Below are 21,541 nucleotides of genomic sequence, written 5' to 3'. Positions count from 1 at the left end.
TAGCTGGGGGGCCGGATGGGACAGAAAACCCCCAACAAACAGCCCCTCATGTTATATCACCTGACCTCCCAGTGTCTACCCACCCCAAAAGTTGTCAGTCATTAGATGATCCGACCCCTTCTCGCAGCATTGTCTCTTCAGGACATGGCACGTGGCATTTGACACAAGAATGGCCAGTCAGTTGCCAGAGGGTTCCTGGTGCCAGGCTGGAGGAGCGGCAGTAGGTACCGGACAGGAGTGATCAAGGAGAAATCACTCAAGGCCTTACTTTCTCGTGGGCGAGCCCAGGGCTGGCCTGAGCCTCCTGGTCCTGCTGGCACTTGGTTCAGGGTACGTGCTGCAAACACCCCTCCGCCTCTGTCCACTGGGAAAACACGGGACACCCAAGTTGAAAGGAATTCTGAATGACACCACGTGGGTGTGCAGTGGTCTGTGACCGGAAGGTCCGCTGGAAGCAATTTGCAAAGGGGGTCCTTGGAAAACCACCTGGATGGTTATTGCAAATTAAAAAAGGAAGAGATGCCACATTTGGGGGAATAATTTTTAATACTAGGTTTATGGCTGATTACATGTGATAGTCATTACAGCTTATTTAACTCTGAAATTATCTGGCCTCTCAAGTTCCCCCGAGACTAGAGAAATCATGGGTTAAATTTTAAAAACAATGTCTGGGAGAAGATGACATGCTTTGCCTTGAGGGGAATAGATGAATCTTAAAAGAAGAAAAAGCAAAACAAAACAGAAATCCGGCCGGCTTTCTCTAGGAAGGGTCCTTATTTCTTACATCGTCGTCTGTGTCTTCCATAATGTCATGGAGCCCAGAACGTCACCGGCACAGAAAGCTTCCTCTCCCTTGGTTGTTGGGCCTTTCAGCTCCTGCAAGTCCTGCCTTTTCGAGCAGGATGTTTTGGAAAGAATCCAGAGGGGCTCAAATCTCAGAGGTTTCCTCTTCTTTGGAGCCGATCGTGTCTCAGGAGCTGGGAGGCTGAGTGAGTTACACAGAACAGCTGTGCGGTACCCGCCACCCTCTCCCCAAGGAGGACAGCTCTGCAGAGGACGGTGTTGGACGCCATCCTGAGCGAGCTGGCCAATCTGAGGGCCTAGCCCACTGGCCGGGGCTGCTACAGTGAAGGTCCCCACCAGGATTACAGCCCTGGACCCGCTCCCACCACTGAAAGCAGGCTCTCCATAGAAGCAGCCCGAGCATGGAGGGGCTGGAGCGGGGGCAGAGGGGCAACATGGGTGAGAAATGAGGTCTGGAGGGGAAGTGCCTGTGGGAATTAGGATGGTCTCTCTCCAGCTAGTTGCACATAGGAGGGAAGCCAGGATTCCTTTTCCACAGTGGGAGACGCCGAGCAGTCTTTCTTTGGTTGAAAAGCAGCAGAAAGGAAGGCGATGCTTCAACCAGAAAGTGTGAAGAAGAATAAACACTCAGACCTCTCTGAACTCTGCTATTGGTCTCAACTCAATCCCGCACTGCAAAGAAGCAGTGTTTATCTGTCTGTTTCTCCTGAAGCAGCTCTGCTGGGGCTTGTGAGCCCTGGGACAGTGGAACCCCGGTGTGTCATCCCTGACCCGGCATCGTTGGTATCTCTGGGTCCTTGCAGTTTGTGTGAGTTCTGGAAACGCCGAACTCCTGGATATGTGACTCCGACCTGAGGTTCACTTGCCTGCTCTAGACTCCTTGGGCCTGCCTCCTCCTCAAAAGAACAGCGGTGCCTGTGAACCTCAGCAGAGGTCTTTTTCAGGTTTTGGCCAAAGCTGTCATCTTTGCAACTTTCCAGGGAAAGCCCAGGGAGGGTCTCTGGGCGAAATGTTGCTGCCTGCTGCACTCCAACGCAGATGAGGCCCATCACCCAACAGCTTAATCTGACCGCTATGATGAGGGATAAAACAATCCTCGGCACCGCATATGAAGCTTATAAGAAGATGTCAGTTTGGAAAACCCCACCTCATAGACCATTTCGATATGCCTAAAATAATAACACCAAAACATTAAGTATGAGAACTAAGACAAGGAAGGATATTAGTGAATAGGAGGGGGCAAATGGAGAAAATATAGTAAATCTCTTCTAAAAAGGCGGAAGTCATTTATACAAAATTTTGCCAAGCTGACTTGGAATTATAGCTGGTAGGAGCTGTTGAAAATTTTGTGTTATTTATTCCCTGCAGTAGTAGAAAAAATCAATGGCTGCTTGGCCAGTGAGCCAAAGTGAGTTATCTAGGGCACTGACATGGTGGGCCACGCTGTAACAGCCACATTTGCTGCTGTCAGGGCATGGGCTTCGATGGCGCCAGCTGTAATTCTGGCTGATCACCTCTAATTCAGAGCTGCCTGCCTTGATAAAGGTGTCATGGAGAGCCACTGCGGCCTCAGCATCGATTGAGGAGGTCGCGACAGGGGGCAGCTTGCCAGGGACAGCTCCTCAGGCCCCAGTCCTGGGGTCACGGGAGTGTGGAGCAAATCCTGAGTGGAGAGATAGTCCCTGGAGCTGAGTTAAATTCCAGCAGATCCAGATGAGCTGGTCTGGACCCCTAACAGCGGGTATCTTTAATAAGCTAAGTGATTTCCCCAGAACTAAAGGTCCCTCCCTGCTTTGTGTTATGTGAAGAGACATGTTTTTATCACGTACCCTATTTCCTCGGGGCACAATGATGAGGACACTAGACGGTAGTCAAAGCTGTGATCATGTTTGGGAGGGAAATGCAACCTCACGCCTTTCTTCTGCTTTTGTGGTTAAAAAAAAAAAAGTTCTAGTGAGTTCCCTTTTTCAAAAATTTACTTTTTTTGTTTTATTTATTTATTTCTTTAATAAGGAGGAGGCACAAAGCTGTGATGGGAAGTAGTAAAAATGGAATCAGAGAGCTGTGCTAACAAAGCTGCCCAGAGTCGGGACTCCTTCAGGTACCCTGTGTGGGGAGTGAGAATTCAGCAATTAAACGGGCTTTGCTGTCGTTTGTAAAGATAACGTTTGGTTTCTCGGCAGCTCCCAAGCTGTTTTCGTCCCCCTGTAATTAAAAAGTAAAGAGAGAAAGACGTCCATACTGTTTGCTCTACCTGAACACTCTTAAAACACGCAGATCCACCCCAGCGCTCGTCCCATCCCTGCAGCAAGGTGACGAATGGGAGGCTTGTCTTTTGTTCTGAAGGGGCCGCATCATTTCCCTCTGCTGAGAGCTAACCTCAGAGAGACAAGGTTTCCTCAGCTCGCAGAGGTCCTTTCTCTCAGCACGGTAAAAAGCCCCCGGAGCGGCCCATGGAGGGAGAAATGACTCCGATTTCACAGTCCTTGATGATTCCAGACACAGGCGCGTGTTTGGACCAGAAGTGGTTTTGCCCTTGCTGACAGGGAGGTCAGATATGAGAAGTTGGTGGGCGGGGCGGGGTAACGGGGTGGCATTCTGCAGAAAACCCCATGTAGCTCCAGGAAAACGTGTCCACCACAGTGGAAACCCTGTCACCTGGTTCTGAGCTGAAGCCCTTCACTTGGTAACTGGAGTTGGCTTTTGCTGCTGGGTGCTTCAACCTGTCCCCTCTCTGGTATTCGTTTCCCATCTCTTCATTGTAGATACCCTAGCTCCGAACTTAGGGTACTTACCAAACCCAGTTTAAAGATTCATTTATTTATTTCCAGCAGCACAATGCCACCCCTAGTCGCAGACCCCGGGGGTCCCTCTGGGAGCTCGGAGGGCCACAGCTGTAGGCCATCCCGGACAGCACTGTTTCCTCCTCTGTTTACTGGTTTCTAAGGGCGATTGCACCACGAAGGCCCTGAGCCTGGAACGGGGCCTGGGGCTGTTTTGGTTACATTGAAGTTTTTGCTTCAGTTCTGCCAGATTTAAATGGTGACTTCACCAGCACTGAGCTAAAAAGGAGAAGGGGGAGGAGGGCGAGCCCAGGAGAAAGAGAGCGAGCAGAGGAGCCTGAGGGAGAGAGCCAGAGCAGGGCGCTAAAGAAGGGCCAGCGCATTACATCATCGCTTGGCCTGGAATCAAATGGGAAGGATGTGAGTCACTCAGGCTAGTTAAGCTTTGGCTCAAATTCTACGCACACTCATTCCACAGCTCTCATGTTCTGCACCTCAGGAGGGAATTCAGCCTCAGTGATGTCCATGAGGTTGGTTTGTAATTTTATTTTCTGTTTCTTGATTTTAGAGCTTTTGGGGCCCCTACTGCTTTCTGTTCTGGAGCCTTCCTTCTTTCTCTCCCCTTTCTCGCCTTCCTACCGCCTTTGTTTCCCTCCTTCTCCCCTCTCCCCAGCCCCTCCGCTCCTCTTCTTGCCTTGAGAGGCATTTCTTTTCACTTTGATCAGAGTTGAGCTTTTTTTTTTCCCGTCCTAGTATAGAAACCTGAATGAGTTTAGAGGCCAAGCAAGAGGGGGGAAATCAGTCAAGCCAACTGAAGCCACGGGAGCAGAAAAAAAAAAAAAGCCACAAATACAAAAGCAAATCGAGAAAGAGCAAACTCCGGAGAAGTTTCTTTGCTGCTGTGTTGCTCCTAATCGGAGGAGACAGGGAGAGAGTTAAAACGCAGGGACCAATCGCTGGAATGGTGATGTAATGCAAGAACCACAGGGTAGTTAAGTAACGTGAGAGGGGGGTCAGTGTTGCAAAGCATTTACCTGCTCTCAAGGGGTTTTCAGTTTATTATCAATTGCAGTGACTTTAACTGCCTTCAGGCTGCAACCTCTAATTATTCACAGGCACCCCCTTTTTATCTTTTATTATTAAAAGTAAAACTATAGTTTGGTATTTTTAAAACACAGTATTATTACAGCTGTATATTATTTTCCTCCACCAAAATTCATTCTCTCTCTCTCTCTCTCTCTCTCTCTCTCTCTCTCTCTCTCTACCTTGAAACAGTTGTCTTTTCATAAAAAGTCTCAGTAATGGGGTGGTGGTGGTTGGGAGGGCTTTCTGAGTGGAGCGAGTGAAGTGTTAACGATTGGGACACTATTGCATCCGTGGTGCTGAGGAGGAAGAGTTTACAGTTGTGGTGTTCTGTCTGTTACGAATGCATGGATGCATTTTAAAAGCAATACCTGATGATGCACAGAAGGAGCAGCGGTCTCCCGCTGTCATCTCAGCTACCATTGGCAGTGAGTGTGTGTTTGCTTCAGCTTTCCGACTCCGGGGTGTTCCACGCGGCGCTGGACAGGATCTAGCGCTGCCTTGAAGACCCTCATCTTCTTAAGTTAATTTTATACACTGGGAGAAGTGGGGGGGGTGATTAACAAAAACCTTTGATTGATTTGTTTTAGAAACAAGTTAACAGTAGGGTAATGGATTGACGCTAATACATGGCTAGGAGTAATGATTCGGTTCCCGATGCTCTCCAGCGAGGCAGAGAAATAGAGGTGGCGGCGTTGAAAGTCATCACCACCTTTCCATATCATATGTGGGTTTGGTGTTGTGTGCGCTGTAAAAGCCCCTAGCAGGAGAGAGCAAGGCCAGCTCACCCTGTGAGGGCTCTGCCTTTCTTCTGGCTTATTTAACCAGGTTTATCAGACAGATCAACGTGAGCAGAGGCAAGGGGTTCATCCCTGCAAAGTGTTTGCATATTTTGTGTGAAATTAATCACGACATGCAACGAGCCTTTCTAGTCCCTCCTTTCTGGCCAGAGGTGAAAGGGGAATGGAGGCTGGAGAAGTGCTTTCTGGGGGGAGGGGGAGGGGTCACAATCTAACCCTGAGCTTGCCTTGTTGGGTGCAGCAAGCCTGTGTTTTAAATGTGAGAGATGGGACTAAGCCCTTCCTCCTGCACATATGAAACCTACCTTTCACCATCACTGAAGTCTGTCCTTACAAAGTTTTCCAGCAATAGAGCAGGTGCAATTCCTTTGTGTGTGTGTGTGTAGATGTATAAATATGTATATATACTTATATACGTGCATACATATATATACACACACAGTAATGATGTGTGCTGAAAAGCATTGGCCTAATATTTCAGAGAAAGATGTATTTTACACTCAGCTGGCATTAGAGCTCCTGAAGAAATGAATGGAGAAGGGTGAAGAGGGACTTGCCTCTGCCTGCTTGGAAAGTCACTTTATTTTCACCTTGCTTTTGGAATGAAGGCTCCTTATGAGACACTATCTGTAGTTTTCTAGCACTGCTCAGGAAGAGCCAGCCTTCTGTGTGACATAATTTACTAGGCTTGCCTGTCAAAGAGTGGCCCAAGAGACAAGAGAGAAGTTCCTTGTCCCACAGTGGTTCCGATAGGTTGCGCACATCCTTCGTATACATCAATGGGGCGAGGAGCACAGTGCCACCCTCGCTTGCATGGGGAAAACTGGTGTTTACAAGAAGCAGATTCTTCCAAAGTCTGCGTCTCGCCTGGATGCATGGCATCATTTTCATACAAGTTCAAGTTCATACAAGTTCCAGAGATATTCTGTTGGGTCTTGTTGTTTGTTTCAGTGCTAAGGATGTATGTATGCTTGACAAATGTTTGGAGGCTGGGCGCTTAAGTGAGTCTTAAGTTTTTTAATGAAATTGAAATTTAGAGTTTTAAAGGTTATGCAAAAGTCCCAACTGCTTGTATTGGTCCCAGAGTTTTCCCTGAATGAGACTCCTATTCTCTGGTCAAATTCCAAGTAGCAAGTTTTCCACATTCTCTCTCTTTCTCTCTCTCTCTCTTTCTCTCTCTCTCTCTCTCTCTCTCTCTCTCTCTTCTTTCTCGTATTCTATTGCTGATGGTAAAACATGTGCTGTGAGTTTACTGGAGTCAGCTTCACATTGGAAATAGCCATAAGTGCCCATCTGTGAGAGAACTCACCCAGGATGAGGGCCGTAATTAGTCCTTAGTCACCATGCGTAGCTCAGTGGGCATCACGGGTGTGCTAAGGCCCTTAGGAAAAGAGAAGGTACACTTGATTTTTGGTATTATTATTTTAAGAGTTAAAGTTCTTGTTGACTAGGCTGTGAGCTGTATACTAGTAATCATAAATGCCTTTCTTTGTGACCCACAGAAAGGTAGACAAGGAGGCCCTAGCCCACTGCACCCTCTGTGACACTACATACCTCTTCTATCATCATTTGATGGCTGTTTTAGTTTTTTGGGGGGATGTTCAATTGCTATTTTTTAAACTTTTTTTCAGAAAATTGTTGATTCATATGAGTTGAAAAATTCTTGTTGAGAGTCACCATGATACATTTACCTCATTTCTCCTAACATCTTGGAAAATGATGGTATAGAGTCCCAGCCAGGACACCAGTATAGCCAAGGTCTGCAAGCGGCTCTTCCCAGACTGGCTTGCACTGGTCTGCATCTATGTTTTCTCATGTAAAAGCAAGTCATATTTGCTAGTCCAAGGCTCACATGCCAGCCTTGACAAACACCCACCTCCATCAGGACTTGGTGGCAGAAGAGGTTCCAGGGTGGGTGCCTGTCTCTGAACATCGTCAGGTGGCAATTAAAGGGGTGCTGGTGGCATTGTCCTTGTTTAACATTCGGAGCTTGGCTTCAGTGGACACTTTGGTTTCCACAAGGGACTGTGGGCCATGTTTTTCTGCTGGGGGAAGGAGAAGACAAGACTTTGGAGACACCAGGGAAGAGGCACAGAGCAGAGCGATAACCAGTGTATAGCTGCCATCACTTTCACCTATGATAAGAAGGAAGGGGGTGGTATTAGGGAACTGGCATGTCCTGATACTGTGGAATCTCTTGCAAAGAGTGTGGCCTTTGGGATTCTAGGGGCCTGGGATCAAATCACTGTTTTACTTACCATCTGTGTGACTTTAGAAAGTCACCGAGCCTCTCTGGACCATCTGACCTCTTTGTGATGAGTGAATTCACAACAGCATACCTGTGACTACAATGGGAGACTCGTCCTGGGGACCCCGGTCACTGCTCTGGCTGCTGTTCCCAGACAGCTGAATCTTGTTCTCAGGAGTTCTTCCCCCAGGCTTTCTTTCAGGACATTGTCCTTCGTTTTATTCTCCGAACTAAGCAGTTGAGCTGAGGGGCATTCCCCCAGTTCCCCATATATGGGAACTCATAGTTCTTCTTAGATCAGGGTGACTCTGAGACCACAGACTTAGAAGCACACAGATCCACATGGCACAGGAGCAGGTACCAAGCACTAGAAGCAGGGCAGTAAAGACAGGATGCAGGTGAAAATGGGGCAAGGACTGGCCCCATAACACTCGCTGGCTTTCCCTGGCCTGGGTGAAAGGAGCGCGGCAGGGCCATGCGGTTTGGGGAAGGGACCCGGGTAGCCCAGTCAGGCACCACTGAGACTTAGTAAGAAACTGAAGCAAACCGGTGGCAGTGGCAGTGGCAGTGGCAGTGTAAGAACGCCTTTAATCCCACACTTTTGAGCCCACCACTCGGGAGGCAGAGGCAGGCGGCTCTCTGTGAGTTTGGGGCTAGCCTGGTCTACATAGCTAGTTCCAGGACAACCAGAGTTACACAGAAACCTTTCCACAAAAAAAAAAAAAAAAACAAGCAAACAAACAAACAGAAGCATGAGGTTTCCCAGCAGGACTAAAAGTTCCCATCGGCAATCACACCAATGAGTGACTTGCTGTTGAGGCCGAATGAGGCTGCCTTTACCTAAGTGATGAAAATGCTGGCAAATTTTCCCCAGGGACTGCAGGTGATGCTCAGGGATGTGCACTGCGTGCTTCGCATGCGTGAGGCACTGGATTAGATCCCCAGGACTGCAATCAATCAATCAATCAATCAATCTAAATAGACTTTACATAGAGGTCAGGTCAGGGTTAAGGGGCAGAAATTAGTGTTGAGAATGAGTCTTGTCATGTGCCTGGAACTAAACAGGGTGAGCAAAATCAGGTTCTGTACTTAACGCTGCAACAGCTGGAGTTGAAAGTGGGGTTTTCTTCTGCTCGCTCATGTTGATTCTCTGTTCATTTAACTCCCTGGCTGGGGAGAGCAGGGGAATAGCCACGAGGAGGGAGGAATTGGGCAGCATTGGAAATTCAAATCCCAGCCAAATTTTAGTTTGTGATTTTTTTTTTAACATACACTATTATCCTAATGAGGTGGCTGCTGCTGCCGGAGTGTTCAGAGGGCTGTGTCTCACGGATGGTGGTTACATAGGATGTCACTCCGTGAATTATACTCTTGAACACTGAAAGTAGCTTGGCTTAGAGTCCACCACATAGTACACAGACACATCATAACAAGGCCATACATCTTTCCTTCCTGAACCTACTCTGGCAGGAAAGCTTATTAATGATCGATGCGGCAGCGCAGCACCCAGGAAGAAGTGATCAATAGTTTGCTATCGTTCCAGAAACCAGAATGTTAGTTAGATGACTATCCTAGACCCATCTGGACACTTTGCTGTCTCTCCAAGTGATACTTCAAATTCCTTATCATTCCTTACTTTTCCATCTGAGTTACTGAAATTGAATTGAGTTATTCCCCGCCCCCATAACAACACAATCTACAAAAACTGTCAGGCGGTCTGCTAGTTATGCATTCATCGGAATGAGAAAGCGGTCCCAAGGGACTGCGCTGCAATATCCTGCATGCTCATGTGAGTTACTAGGAGGCTGTGAATCTCTAAAGAATTAAAATCATGTTGGGCTATACTCATGGACTGAGATAGCCCTGGATCTTAGGTTGCCTGTGGGGCCTATATACCCACTCAACTGTGCCCTGTGCCCTTCACAGGGCCTACATCACTGTTGGAAGAAGGGGTAGGGGGCAAACTTATTGGCAAAGATGGAACCTCATTGTTTGTCACTATGGTCCAGTATAATTCTACCCGGGACTGCTGTTAGAGTCAGGCACATCTGGGTTCAAATCTGGCTCTGCCATTTGTTAACACTATAATTTTTGACAATCTACTGATACTTGTTAGGTTCGGTTGCTTCACCTAAAAGATAGACTCTCTAAAATGAACATATGCAATTAGCATGGAAAGTGGTTGGTAAATGTTAAGTTATTTACTAAGGAAATCATTTGGCTTTGTTGAGAGTTTAGATGGTAATGGATTTTGGGCATCAATAATGTAGAGGCCTAAGTAGTTGGTTCAGTGGGCAGAACAGTTTCTGTGTAGGCCTGAGGACCCGAGTTCGAGTTCCCCGGAACACATATAAAACCAGATACAGTAACATAAGTCTATAATTGTAGCACTTCTATAACAAGATGAGAAGTAGAGACAGGAGGATGCCTGGAAGCTCTAGGGCGGACATCTAACTACAAGGAGCCCTTGTCTCAATAAGGTGGAGGATGAGGGCTGAGACCAGATACTGTCTGCCCACCCCATGTGCACTACACATGTACTCATATGCATATACACACATACATGTACTACACACAGACCACCAATAGTAATAATAACAATAAAAAGCAAAAAGCCATGCAGGAGGGTTAACTTGGTCACAGATTATAACCGAGGCCATGCACAGGAAGGGAGAAGAGACAGACCGAATCGCTAGCTGGAGGTTAGGCGATTGCATCTTTAAAGCTTAGAAGAGGAGGTTCAAGATTGCACTTTACAGTCACTTGGTTTCAGTTCCAAGAGGAGAGTCAGAGCTTTGTATCCCCACCCTTTGCTGTTAGTGGAGGTCTTTCTTTTTCATACCGCAAAAGGTCTTTTCTTGCATCTGCCTCTTCTTGGCCTTCTTATTTCTAATAATGCTTCAGTCAGCTCGACAACACTGTGTAAGAAAGAGCTGATCCCGTTTAATTCCTCTGGAATTAATCATAATGGCAGCAATTAAGATAAACTCATTTAGTATAAATGTAGACGTAGATTGCTCTCACTTTACGTTTCCCCTCCAGGGTTGCTCTCACCGGCATCCGCCCTCATACGGGTCGAGGCCGTCCTCCCTATAGGTGACTTTTCTGAACCCTGGTATTGCTCATATGTCACTGCTTTCTGCCATTTCCTCCCTCTATGGGCAAAGGGGAAGCTCCAGGGGGGACAGGCCACCAGCCATGACATTTGATTTAAATTCTACCCTCACCATTTGGAACCCCCTTCGCAAGAGAAAAATAATTCTATCATTTTAATGTACTCACAGACGTCTTATCGTCCAACCAGCTTGCTCCACAGAATCTGAAATTGAGATCATTCCAAACTGTAAAGAGAGGGGATGGAGAGATGGCTCAGTGGTCAAGGGCACTTACTCCTCCCAGAGGACCAGAGCTTTCTTCCCAGCACCCAATTACCATGTTGATTTCAGCTCTAGGGTCTCTGACATGCTCTTCTGGCCCTTGAGGAAACCCGTGTGTACTCGGCACACACACACATACACACGAACAGAAATAATGAACAAATTGTGGAAACAATGATCTGAGATCAGAAAGTGATTTTGTAGCAGGCTGGGGACCACGCTGTAAGGCAGAACAACACAGCCTTCTGTCTCTCCAGGCTGTCTGCCTTGCTGCTGCTGCGACTGTCTCTTGCTAATGCTTCTCTCTGTCTCTGTCTCTCTCTGTCTCTGTCTCTCTCTGTCTCTGTCTCTGTCTCTCTCTCTCTCTCTCTCTCTCTCTCTCTCTTTCATCTTCTGAGAATGGAGGGTGAGGGAAGAAACCAAAAATTTAGAAGATGCTCAGGGCCTCAGTGGCAAGCTGTGTTTCTAGAAGCCCGGGACCATTCAGGCCCTTGGTTATTAAACTCCACCATCCAAGAGTGGAAAGAACCTTAGGAAGGCAAATAAAATAACCTGCTTTTTTTTTTTACCCCAACCATAGGGTCCTCGGGGTCTAGTTAGTGGGTGGAACATGGTGTCCTTAGGTTCAGGGGTTCCAGGCCACACATGGATTGGGATAAGTCTTCTTCCTCCCGCTCCTCTGTCCTGCCTGCCCTGTGTGAGCCCGACACGCATGGAGGAGATGTCCGATGAATTCAGAGCTAGAAGCTTCCCCAGCACTATCACCCACCCACCTGCAGGATGTCGCCTCGGACCTACCATCCCACAGGGTGCAGCCTAGACCACAATCCCCAAAGAGCCAAGCTGTGCACTGCAACCCCGTAGAGACGCCTGCACTCCGTGACCCCAGACAGCATGTCACTTCAATACCAATTCTGAAAAGACAAGCAATAACAGCAACAGCAACAGACCCGAGGGCCATTCTCAGTTTTGTTAATTCATTTGGCAGGTTGAGGCTGCCTGCACTGTCTGACAGTGCCTTTGCCATGATGCTTTATGGTAAGATGTGGCACAGGCAGTTAACCTGATGCACCTTCGCATAGCCATTACCCAGCAGCCTTGGATTGAGCTCCCCCACCAATCCCCATGGCTCCTTGGTGGAAGATGAACTTCTATGTCTCCTGACCTCAGAAGGGTGTTTCTAACTAATTAATGATGGTTAAGTGCTTGGAAAATGCACATGGCAAGCTGTGCTTGCCTGCAAATCTTCCTTTTCCCTACTAGCAATGTGCCCTCCCTGTTACCCGGCTGCCCCTACCCATTTATACCTTGCCTATTTCCCCAAACTCTGGGTGAAGCCTACCATAGTAGACTAGGCCAGTATGCCATAGATCAATCACACACACATGTGAAAAAGATCATGTGACCAATTGGTAGTGTCATTGGTAGAACGGCCATCAAGAGAAATGTGGTTTCTGCGTGGCAAAGAGGTTTCGAACCTTTAAAAGAAGACAACATTATACGTAGCAGCAATGAGAAACTGATTCTTGCCACCATTCCCTAAGCAATGCAGCACCATGACTCTTTACACAGCATTCACACCAAATTAGGCAGCACGAGCCATCTAGAAAAGATTTCAAGTAAAATGGGATCGTGTGAGTAGGTTACACATAACTACCTATGTGTAACTGTGCATGTTTTGAGCAACTGTGCATTTTGCTGTCTCCCGAGACCAATTCTGTGACTACGGTAATGTGATGACTGTGTTCACAGATACGTGGGTTCATACATGCATCCGTGCCCTATGCCTGCTCTTTATGGCCTAGCACCCGACTGAATATAAGGTTTCATGGCTACCAATTTCTGTCTCTAAAAGGCTGATAGCGGATTGGACTGGTTTGACCACCTTCTCACTGTTTGCCGACTGTGGCATTGCGTTCAGGCTTTGGAAAGCACTGGCCGAGTCAGCTGTCCTGGTGGTGCATGGCGAGGGTCAGGGATCCTGGGCTGTGCCCCACCTGTGCCCCAACTCCAGGATTCCTTGCTGGGGCATCTATAGCTTTTTACAAAATGATGGTGTTTATCTTTAAACTAAGATACCCTTAAAGAACCTTAAGTCCACCTCTGTGAGAGTCTAGCCTGGGAAACAGAGCCCTAGCTGGTCCACACCGCTGCAACTTCCCCGCTACCACCCGTTAGAGGTCCTTGAGACACAATCCCGACAAACATGGCCTGAGCAGAACCTTCGCTCAGTCCTTCCTGGTTCTCACATTTGATGGTTATGGCTCTTCCTGGGCAAGGTTTTCATGGAACAAGATTCAGCAGGTCTGATTTCTGCTGATTTGGAGGTGGGAATCCCAACTGACCCAATCGCGCGAGAATCAAAAAGAATTCTTAACAACTGAACTTTTGCTCTTTCCTGTGTTAGCATCATGATTTGTTCTTAGTGTGTGAAAGGGGCCTATTCAGGGAGGGCATGGGTCTGAGTGGTCTTCCTAGATGGAGGAGCAGGCGGACATGGAAGGCCGGCTATTTATGTCATTGCTTCAGCTATTATTATGCCTCCTGATTTCAGGGTTGATCCTGAGCACAGCTCCAGTTGTTTGGCTTCCAGCTGGGTGATCCCATCTCCTGGTTCTCAGAAAGCAGGGCCTCTCAAGTTGTAAGAGAGGGAGAGACACCCATAGGACTCCGCACATCAAACAGTTCGTACAAAGCACCGTTTTGATGAGTTAAGTGTAAATGAATTAGAAACATACGGATTAAATTCCCCTTGAAAGACACATGGGTTTAAAAATTAAGGGGGAAAGTGCTTGGCAAGATGGATTTCAGCCCTGTGCCAAACCTCAAAATGTTTGAAAAATGGTTTCAGACATTTTTACTGAATGCAAAATGCCATGAGGTTCCCTCCTCCCCAGACATGGCAGTGAATCTTTTAACAATAATTATGTGACAAGAAAAAAAGGCCTGCGAGGGTGCGTCATTTACTTGCTTTGCCTTTAATTGCCCCACCGCTGAAAAAGAATACATTCGTAGGTTTGAAAGAACTGTCTGATTGACAAACTAAAATTTAGAGGCTGGCAATTACTTGAAAATAACCCTCAAACTCAAAAATTCCCGCAGCCGTGTGTCAATCCCTGTATCCTCTAAGTGGGATAATACACTCTAGGGAGATGTGGTATTGGGTATACTTTATTCGCTGGTGTCTAGAGCCATGCACAGTGGTTCGAGTTGTTTGTCTGGCATTATGATGCCAGCCCCTTGGAGGAAGGGGAGGGGTGGAAATGGCATGACCGCAGACCAGAGGGAAAACCTACTGGCTTACGGCAGCAGCTGCTGGACAAGATGCCATGTGTTCTGGAGGCGGTGTAGGGTGAGAACTGCAGGTTGCTGGGAGAGCCGTGGAAGCCTGAGTCCTGCTTAGCCCCTCGATCGAATAAGCCATCCGGTAACTCCTCTGCACGGTCAGAGTCTTCCTGGCATGTGGAGACTCGGGAGCAGCGTATTAAGGATCAATTATCTCGCGACTGTTGTGCACGGGCTGTAGTAAGTCGCCTCCAATTATTTTTTACTGGCTATTCCTGACAAAAGCAGGCTGACACTTTTACTGCCTCATTTTTCCCCCTTCATATGCAAAGGCAAAGGAGTGGGTGTTGAGAGAGCCACATTGAATACTCAAAGGAGAACGGTTGGGTGATCAGGGGCCTGGCTGGGCTGGGCCATTTCTGGGTGACGCCATCTTGTTTCGTTTTCATATGTTAGCCAGGATGACCAAGGTTTGCTTGCCTCCTTCCTTCCTTCCTTCCTTCCTTCCTTCCTTCCTTCCTTCCTTCCTTCCTTCCTTCCTTCCTTCCTTCCTCTCTTCCTTTCATTCCTTTCCTTTGAAAGAAAGGGTGCATTCAGTGACTGCCAATATTGGCTTAGAAACCAGGGACAACAGCGAGTTTTATCGAAAGTTTTCAAGCCAGTGCAGACCCCCTTCCCTCTCAGACAGTGTCTATGTTTTTAACTTTATTCTACAAGTCATGGGGAAACTATTGTTTTGTCAAGAGTGTGTTTCATGTGGCACTTTGTGCTTCCCTTCCGGAATCAGAATTAATTTGTTGCAGAAGTCCCCTACTGGGAGACAATGTCACAGAAAGCTACTTTCGGGGTTGCCCGTGAAAATCTCACTGAGCACTGACTGTTAAAGCCTACTCCCTGGGCAGCTTATGTTTGTCTATATGTTTTGAATTGCAAATAAAAATAGATGAGCCCTGAAATACCGGAGAAAACAAAAACAACCAAACATACCAACTTTCTATCTTGGAAAAGACTTCAGATTTAAAAAAAAAAAAAAAACACGGTTGAGCTGAACCCTGCCAGGCTCAGTTTTTACTTTATCACAAGCAACTCAATATAGAACAATTGAGGGAAAGAAAAAAACAGCCATGTTTTTGACTCTGAAAGCTTCCCTCCCTCTCACTCCTGACATCACCCCTGTCCCCCATCTCAAGTCACAGCTGCTTCATTTAAAGCAAGGGCTGTCAAGTGCTTCTCTTCCTTGGTGACTTAGCTACCTCCCCAAGAAGCTGAGAAATTAGTTGAAACGAATTCTAGACGCCCATAAGTGTTCCCAGTCTCCCATCCTTGGGGATATCCATGCAGTGGTGCACATTGGTCCCGCCCTGGGGGGCATCCGTAGGCAGTGAACGCAGGTTATATGGCTTGTATTACCAGGTGAGGTTCTTGTCGAAGGATGTTTTCTTCCTGCATAAAGCTATGGGCGGTGGGAGCTATCTGCTATCTTCTGCATCTTCACCAACACACTGTAACAACTCACCTATGGACAGGTAATTAAGCTGAAGGCTTCTGCCGCCACCCCCTCCCACCGCACACACATTCATGTTTACACACAGCCCCCACATGTGCCTGCAGCATGAGATTAGTATTTCTTCCCCTGAGCATTTCCTGTGTCTGCTCTCTGGGTCCTGGAACCCCCTGGGTGTTAAGTATCACTCCGGGGGATGTCTCTCGTTACAGACTCGCTCCTTTGCCTCCTCTCGTTCCCTTAATACATGATGAGTTTTTTGGGGGGCAGAATGATCTTCTATTCATGTTAGACAGGACATCGTTTTTAAAACACAGCGGAAGCTAAGTAAATGTTTGAATCATAGTTATAAAGTATTTTTGCTGTGTTTATTGAACCCCGCCCCTCACCACCACCAAATGATAGTTTGGGATTCTGCTGGCAGCCGGTAGGTTTAGTCCTGGTAGACAATGTGAGAAAGGAGCAAGGTACTGGAGAATTGGTGCCCAAAGATGAGCTCCCTCTGGCTCGCAGCTTACTCCTCTAACCTGTGTTTATCTAAATGGTCTTATTTATATCTATTTCCTTTTGATAAAAATAGCTCTAAAAAGCAAATCTACCATGTACAAAGAGACAGTCCTTCTGACTCTCTGTGGTCCCATGTGCAGAGATCCAGTTAAATGTTCGTTTTCTGAGTCATCTGATTTCTGGGTTTTCAGTTTTCTAAAGGAGCGCAATTAAGACAGGAGGTTCCCAGGGATTTTTTTTTTTTTTTAAAAAAAATAAGGCTGTGAGTAAGGCAGGCACGCTATAGGCTGAAGCCCATATAAGGAGTGTGTGGGCACCCGCCCAAAGGGAGAGCAGCTCTAACAGCCTTTCAAAACCTACAGGGATGTCAACACACTTTTGAGGAGGACGCATTAGGGATGCAAATGCGTGGTGCCTTGATTATGATAAGCCCTGGAAAGAAAACAGTGAAACCCATTAGAAGGTTTTGGGAACTACGGAAGCCGAGTCTAGTTTCTGCTAGGGCCCAGCACCTTTTCTAACTCTTCTCTACCTCTGACCCAACCATTGTAATGATTTAAATGCGCCCCCCCCCCCAAATTCCTCCTATTTTGGATAAAGCCAATTAGTTCATCTGTTAAAGGGCCAACTTTGTAATTTCATCTCTGTCAGATACGATTCGGTTTAATGAGATCCATTCTCTGGATTACCGGCGAGAAGTAGCCTTCCCACGTGGAATGTGTTTGGGGCTGTCCAGGTACTCACTTTTGTTCTGAGAGGTTGACTTTGACATGAAGCCCATCGTTCTTACTCGATGGTCCCCTACACACGGGCCCACAGAGAGGCCTATTTAATAATGTGTTGGGTCTTTCTATGGAAAGGCATCTATCAGGAGGACCCCTTTAATCATGGCCATCTGAGTCGCTCAAGATGCTGTCAAGCGATAGTCATCGTAATGAATAAATTGGCATGTAATTCTTTTTATAATCACTCTAAATTTGAAAAAATATATAATTGATTTTTTCCATCTTCCTTGATCTTCAGGGAATTGTATTAGAATGTCATGAAACAAAATATTTAAAGTATGTTTCAAATAATGAACGAAAATTACTTCACTTAATAAAGATGTGGAATTCATTTATGAAGACAAACACTGGCTGTGGACCAATGGACCAAGGAGGTTGCCAGAAGTTTGCAGTAGGCAGCCATTCTCGGATGTCCGCGGCTCTCTGCCACTCCTAAGCTGGCTCCATGTTAAGAAAACAAATTCTCTCATCCATACTGGACTTTAAGATAATTACTTTTATTTATTTTATTTTTGATATGCGAGGAGAAAAATCACCATACACATTTCTTCCTTACAAAGAGGGTCATGACTCCGAGAACCAGTCCCAAGGACTGAAAGCCTTATTTGTGAAAAGATTACGTGGTTGATGTGTTTGATGCTTGAGAACTGAATATAAAAGTTAATTTTTTGACCTTTTTGGAGAGTTCCAGCAATTGAAACCACTGGTAGAAATGGAAAGCACTGAATTCTCGGGAGAATAGTTGAGTGGTTTGGCATTAACCTAAAGGAAAAAAATCAAAAGTCCTGGTGCAAACCATTTGTCATTTTCCCTTTTGTGCCTATAAGAAAAAGTCACCAGCAGCAGACAAGCATCTTGGTGTCCTCCTGGATGAACCCTCCTCATTCCTGCAAACTTTGTGGCTCTCTTCGGGTGTTCTCTCTTTTCCTCCTTCCAAATGGGGCATCATGAACTGAAAGCAAGCATGAACTTGCCCAGTGGTCAAATCAACCAGAATAAATGTCTGTGACGTATGTACGCCCAGTTATCAGGAATATGGATATAAGGCATGAGGCAGACATTGAACAAGTAAACATATCTACAAGTATATTATGATATAGCTCAGTGAAGCATGGTTGGGGGGGGGATGTGACTGCTTAGATGAGACAAACCTCTTATTTAAGACTCAGAGAAAATTTTAAGAAAGTAATATTTAAGCAGAGACCTAAATGATGAATAAGAGTTGGTCCATAACAGAGCAGGTGTCTAGGCATTCTAGGCATAGGCCACGGGGTTGTAGCAAGGCCCTAGAATAGGAAAGCGCTTGTTATATTCTAGGAAATTAATGAAAGCCAAGGACTGGACATATCAAACCAGGTAAAAAGTAGTGCTGCATCTAAAAGATGTAGCATTTTAAAAATTCATTCTTTTAGGAAAAAGAAAAATCGTAAAAGCAAAGGAAAGCCATAGAAGAATGTTGAAGGACAGGGAAATGTCAGTACTAATCTTTTGTTCATGAAGATTATTCTGGAAACAACAGACTACAGAGGAGCAACATGAGAGGCAGGAACTGTTGCAGAAGGCCAAGTAAGAGAAGATAGTGTTTGGACCAGAATCTCAGCAGTGGGGAGAGAGCCAAATGGATACAGCCCAGGGCCATTTTGGAAGTGGAGGCGAAGGAGCTTGGTGAACATACTGTGAGAATCACTGTTACTTCCTAGACTCTGGTAGTTCACTTACTGAATATATGTAAAGTAGTATGGGATACTTTCTCTGAATCAGGATCTAGACACTGAGCACTAGTCAGGGGTCGTCAGAGGAACAAGCTATTAAGAAAGAGCTGAAAGGATGGGTGCACGGGTAGAGATGGCCTCTGGCTCACAGTGGTTGTGATTCTGTGAAACCAGACCCTTTCAGTTCAAGATTCAATAAATTAAATGAGATACTCAACACTGTGACATAGCTTTTGGAAGAAATAATTTTGTTCAACTATAAGCTAATATAAGCTTTCTGAACATTTTTAATGGAAACTCAGCTAAACTATGCCTTTCAGTAGCATATAAAATAAAGCTATGACTTACAAAGTATACTTAGAAACTTAACATGAATTTATCTGGATATAACCCCATTGTGAGGAGAGGACTGTCCAACTATCTCTCTACCACCCATCTACCTACCCAACTTAAAGAATTAGCTAGAAACTTGAATTGTCAAAGTCAAGAGGCCCCACGATCTGCTGTCTGCCAGCTGGAGACCCGGGGAAGCAGGTGGTATAAATTCTTGTAGAAATCCAAAGGCTTAAGAATGAGAAGCAGCCATGGAATTTGTCTCTCACTAAGATCAGGACAAGCAATCGCACAGAGAGACAGCACTCCCTTCCTTTGTTTGGGAACTTTGGTTTCCTTCAGGCCTTCAGTGGGTTCCTTGCTGGGCACTCAGCTGGGGAAGGTACACTGCTTTACTAAGTCCACCTGTTCAGATGTTCTAGAGCATCCAACGAAAAACTGTTCCCCCATTTCCCCTGAGTTTTAGACAACTCTCTTCTTAACTGGTGGATTGCTTCTTTGAAACATACCTATAGATCTCTTCCTAAATCGGTTTACCTATCAATGAGAACTGTATTAACTCATGAAAGTTTAGTGTCACAAAGGTCTGTGGGATTGTTGGTCAACTGTTTTATTTTATACATGGAGCAATGGAAACTCAGGCATTGAAGACTTAGCCCAAGACCCCCAGGCAAACGAGTGGCTGAGCCAGTAGTGGCCTTGTGGGGTATTCATACTCAAAGTCAAGCCCCTACCAACTTAGATATCTCTCTTTACCATTTGGTTTCAGATTGACACATCCAGAGAAAGTTCCACTCAGCCTTTCTGTTCTGGATCACGACTTAGGGATCTGAGCAGAAACTCAGTTCTCATCACAGAGCAGCGTGGGGGCTTCTTAAGGCAGCAGTTATGTCCTGTGGGCAAGCCTCACGTGGCATGCACTCCAGTGTGTTGTCAGTCACTTTCTGTTTCTCTTTCTACTACAGAGTTACTCTCTGTAGCCGTAGTCGACATTGACTTCGCCTGTAACCCTACCACAAATTAAAATCAGACCCCGAGTCCGTCTGGGAAGATGTTTATGAAGCTGTAGGAAGACATCTTAAAATGAGTCCAGATTACAGTATAAACGTGAAACCCCAAATGCCACATTCATTTAAGGGCAGGAATAAGACTGTCTGGAGAGTAATTTGGGACAGAGTAAGTCACCCCTCTCTGGCACTCTGCAGGGCCACCGGGGATGAGAAAGGAGCCCTTGCAGGACTTTCCCCAAAACACTGCAACCTTAAGGACTTTTTGCTAGTTTGCTGTTCAGAATGAACCTAAAAGAAAACAAGCATTTTAAAACTTGATGTCTGTAACAGATGTAGACATTGGCATTTTAAAATTGTATGTATCCATTTGTTTACTCTGAGGTTTGTTTGCTTTACTGTTTCTTGAGACAGAATCTCACTCTGTATCCCAGGCTGACCTCAACTCTGGGACCCTCTTGTCTCAGCCTCTGAAACACTGGGATTATCGGTGTGGGCCACCATGCCACTCAATTGCAAATGTACTCACAAACAATTGAGAAGAGGCCCGGGAAAATAGCTAAGTCAAACAAGTCTAAAAATACCCAACTCCAGGGCTGGCAAGTGGGTAAAAGCATTTACCACACAAACCCCATATAACTGGAGTCTGGTCTCCAGATCCCATGTTGAAAAGAAAGGCTGATTCCCAGTGGCCAGCCTCACGCACGAAATGACATCCACACACATGTACACACACGCACAGAGACACACAGACACACGCACACAACTGGTTCCCACCAGTCATCCACACACATGCATGCATGCCAGCACACATGCACGTGCTGAGGATAGATAAAAATAAAATAAGCAAAAGTTCTAATGTTTGACCCGGCTAATACAGCCCAAATATATGTAAGACTAAAAGTCTGCTTAGGGTTTTTTTGCCTTTTAGTGTGTATTTACCTGCTGGGTTTGCATGTGGCAAGTGTGCTCATGCACAGAAAATGGCCATGGTCTCCTCTTCACCTTGCTACTCCGTAACAGAAGCAGCCTTAGCCCTTAAGAAAGCCACAGCCATGACCTGTTTCCTGCGTGTCCAGTTCATCTCAGGCTGAGAAGGCCTCTGAGATCCTTGGACACAAAGTGCAAAGTAAATATCAAGTGTCCTAATTATGAACTTTATTGTTGCAATTTGACTAATGTTTCAGATAACTATCAGTTCAGTTTCATGGTGAGTGTTCTTGCAAAGTCAGTGGACTTGAAAGGTAGCTCCACGAGGCTACACAAGGGTGTGGTCCCAGTTTCCTAGAAACTCCACCCTGCTCTAATGTCCC

The 21,541-nt window shown here is 46.1% G+C and overlaps 1 protein-coding gene across 2 annotated transcripts in view; it reads left to right on the top strand.

Annotated features, from left to right (window-relative positions):
* Positions 1 to 21,541, top strand: part of Creb5 (cAMP responsive element binding protein 5) — a 398,296-nt gene that overhangs the window by 270,795 nt on the left and 105,960 nt on the right. Inside the window, exon 1 of one of the 2 annotated variants that reach the window (XM_048440368.3) lies at positions 3,988 to 4,117. The exons of the other annotated variant lie outside the window; for it this stretch is intronic. Coding sequence (XP_048296325.1) covers positions 4,071 to 4,117 — 47 coding nt within the window. The 5' untranslated portion in view covers positions 3,988 to 4,070. Of the gene's footprint in view, positions 1 to 3,987; positions 4,118 to 21,541 lie in introns of those variants that run through there. 2 annotated transcript variants of the gene reach the window in all.

This window comes from Myodes glareolus, chromosome 6 (assembly GCF_982192425.1).
Source record: "Myodes glareolus chromosome 6, mMyoGla1.1, whole genome shotgun sequence".
NCBI lineage: Eukaryota > Metazoa > Chordata > Mammalia > Rodentia > Cricetidae > Myodes > Myodes glareolus.
Note: the sequence above shows the minus strand (reverse complement) of the source record. Positions and strands in the feature narration are given on the sequence as shown.